The sequence below is a fragment of the Macadamia integrifolia genome, chromosome 4 (assembly GCF_013358625.1).
Source record: "Macadamia integrifolia cultivar HAES 741 chromosome 4, SCU_Mint_v3, whole genome shotgun sequence".
In the NCBI taxonomy this organism is placed as follows: Eukaryota; Viridiplantae; Streptophyta; class Magnoliopsida; order Proteales; family Proteaceae; genus Macadamia; species Macadamia integrifolia.
In genome coordinates this window covers 19845973-19849554 of record NC_056560.1, presented here as the reverse complement: position 1 = coordinate 19849554, position 3582 = coordinate 19845973, and the positions used below count along the sequence as shown (strand labels likewise).

The 3582-nt window shown below is 36.9% G+C and overlaps 1 protein-coding gene across 1 annotated transcript in view; it reads right to left on the bottom strand.

The window, feature by feature from the left end:
- The window catches only part of LOC122075755 (cytochrome b5), a 9657-nt gene extending 8383 nt beyond the window's left edge, over positions 1 to 1274 (bottom strand). The window contains exon 1 of the mRNA XM_042640901.1: positions 984 to 1274. Coding sequence (XP_042496835.1) covers positions 984 to 1070 — 87 coding nt within the window. The 5' untranslated portion in view covers positions 1071 to 1274. The remainder of the gene's footprint in view (positions 1 to 983) is intronic.
- Between the last annotated feature and the right edge of the window lie 2308 nt (positions 1275 to 3582).

Genomic DNA, 3582 nt, shown 5'->3' with positions numbered 1-3582 from the left:
AAAAAAAAAAAATTAAGATCAGATTATTCATAGGTGATGGCATTCACCAGACAAGAAATATATGTATGAGGCAGCTTAATTGTAAAACCGAGCATTTACCCTGATGACTTTCATATTGACCTGTTAACCACCAGCTCATGAACCTGGTCCATTTAAGTCTGAAGCTCCCATCATATCAATTTACCATCAAGCCATCCAATCTATAAATAAAAAGTGCATACCAAGTGCATGAGGCTCCCACCACTGCAGGTCTGGGGAGGGTCATAATGTACGCAGCCTTACCCCCGCTTTGCAGAGAGGCTGTTTCATGACTCAAACCTGCGACCACTAGATCGAAATGGATCAACTTTGCGTTGGGCCGAGGTCCGTCCATTCGATAACTAAAACTTAAATTTGTATTTGGCTGTCCACGCAGTTGGCCAATACGATTGATATGTTCAACAGACAGATGAAAAAACATGTCCCTCGATGGTAATGAGTAAGAGAAATGCTTGGAATTGAAATTAACGATGCAAAATTTTCCCGAGCTAAAAGCAAGGTTACAAATTGAAAAATCGAATTATCACAGTAAGTCAAGTAAGAGCAGAGATTTAAGGGCACGAAAATGACTTGATTGGATATGAAACGGTCCGAAGGAAATCAAACAGTAACCCGATCACTGATACTTTTCAAGAGACAAACGGGAAAAGTGCCCACAGGCGAAGAAATAGTAAACTCAACAAAATTAGAATTCCAATAAATAAGAAGATCAAACACATGATATGTATTTAAAAAGTGTAACCATAACATCAACCACACAAGCATCACTCAATGAACAAACAAAATCAATAAACTGTATCTCATTTTCAGTCTCTGCAACAGGATCTAAACCAACAAATACCAGGAGATAAGCCTTAAACATTGAAAACCCAGAAAGAAGTCAATCTATAGAATCAGTCCGTGAAGGAAGAGAGAGGGTAGGTGAATCGTGATGGAGGCCATACCTTTCCATCTACGACCACCCAACAGTCTTCTCTAGTATTGTGTAGAGCTGCCTCTTGCATGGTGTAGAGCCTTGTGAGAGTAGGCATTTTCAAACGGCGATTGGGGAGAGAGAAGGTTTTTCTATGTTTAAATTGGGTCTCTTGAACCCCTCGTCCCTTCTTTCTCTCTCTCTCTCTGTCTCTCACAGACCCTCACGGACTGCAATTTATACCTAACGACCCATGGAGATACTTTTCAACGGCAGCCTATCTATCCCCTTTGGATATCAAAAACGGGACAGAAGAGAACCCCGGACAGATGCGCGTGGAGGAATCCCTGCGCTTTTAACTGAACCTTTTTTCATTTTTTTTTTTTTTTTGTTAAAAAGCTAAAAGTGCCGTTTTCCTCAAAACTGATTTCCAAGGCGAATCGGTTGATTCCAATAGATTTTTCAGAATTTAGAAACCTAGTCAAACATGGTTTGTGGAATCGGATTGAATCGGTCAGAATTAGTTAGATTGGATTAATATTGACCTTGATCGATTTTTTTTTTTTTAATCAATATGAACAAGGGGTAAAATGGTCAAAATTTTGACTTTAAACATACAATTGTGATATTTTTGTTCAATCTTAAACTCTAAAGTCATGTGGATTAATATTGAATATTTGAATAGATATCAACCTTGACTAATCCCATTCTCAATATTGAGTTCTCAAACCATGCTATCAAGACAAGCTAGAGTTGTGTCATAGTCTTGTCCACAACCCAAATGATGCACTTAGAAGATTTCTTTTGCACATTTGCGTGGGAGTCGTAATCCTCGAATGTCAAATCCACACCTCGCACCCATTTAGGGGTTTCCTCTCATACTTGTGAGTCCAAGAACCTTCCCCATGGTTGACAGATGTTACCTCTACTAAAATCTATATGAAGGGGGTCAAGGCGCGACCAGCGTTTCTAAATTAATCCACCCTCAATACTATATTGCTGATTATCGCTAGGGTTTAGGACTGACCTTTACAATTCAGTCTCGTTGTAATGGAAATAAAGCAAGTAACCCCACATAATTGTAACTAACTCCAAAATATTCTAAATCTTGTTATTGAATTTTAGGAGAAGGATCAGTAAACCATTGACGTTGTGGACCCTCTCACATTCTTTCTTCAACTTTCTTTCTCCTCCGTTGCTTCATGCATTGCATTTTCCCACCCTCGCTTGCTCTCTCATTGGTTGGGCATTAACATTTCATTACACGTTGTTGGCGTGGTATTCCTCTCCTCTAAAATTTTACTTTATTTTGCAATTATATTCTTTTTTATTTGAGAAAAAAAGTTAAGGATTATATATATATATATATATATATAATTTACTAAATTAAATAAATGTTTAGGTAGATTGGACAATCATGATTACAAAACTTTTTTTCGTATTAAACTGATTTCACTTTCTTTCCCTTCTCTTCACTTGCAGTGAGATGGAACGAACATCTATTTCTAGATCAAAATTTAAATATTTTTAATGAATTAGATTATAGGATTACACTTACAAATTGTCTCAATTGAAAGAGAAAATGATAGTTTATGAACAGACTTCCCATAGATAACGATAAAATTAGGACATAATAAGAAATTTCTTGAATAGTTCCCCAAGGTACTAGTTTAATTTGTTTATCTGACTGAACAAATTAATCTATAAGCTATCTATGTAACTAACTTCCTAGTTTTTTTTCTTAATCTAATATAATCTCCCCCTTTAGAGCAGAGAGAAATTACGATAAGAGCTACGCACGAGTTTATTAATTTAATATCATTAGATTAATCCAATGGCCACGTAACTAAGGCTCTAGTTCAACAAGGCCAAGCAACCCCCTCAAGCACAAACAAGGAAGAATATGAGGTTCTCGGATAGCATTAGGAGGGTATTAGGGAACAGTGCAAGGGTATTATCAACCACGTACTGTAATATCGGGGTACACTTTGACAAGTATTAGTGGTTGCACCCTTTTTTTTTTTGCATCCATGATACAGGAAAACTTTATCTATTAATCATAGTAATTGAAAAGGTTCAATACATTGTGGATCATTTGAGTGAATTTAACTTTGAACCTGAAAAAATTACAATACCTTTATTTATTCAATGGTTAAACATTGCATCAATCCTTTGTTGAATTGAACAATGAAATGAAGAGAAAAATCCATCAGTTGGTGGGTCATACAATCTAATCCAAGGTTGTTTTACTCATCAAATGTTTTGATTGAACAATCAGCCATGGATGCGGCAGAAATCAATCCTCACTTAAAAGTTCCTCCTTGGTGGTGCCCATGGAAAACATTTTCGCAGAACTAGATCTGCTTCAGTGTCATTGGAGGCCCAACATGTATCTGGGGTTAGAAAACCTAGTGATGTATTGAGTTATGTGTTTAAGTCCTCTCAATCATTAAATACATGCTACACCTCTGATGATATTGGAGAGGATCTAAATCCCATTTTCGCATGACTGAAATTAGGATATAAGGCATGTAAGGCATATTCACTGTTATCGTCTAATCCATATTGCCAAAAGAGCAATGGATTTCCTTTTAAACACCCACCCCACACCCCACACCCCACACCCCCCC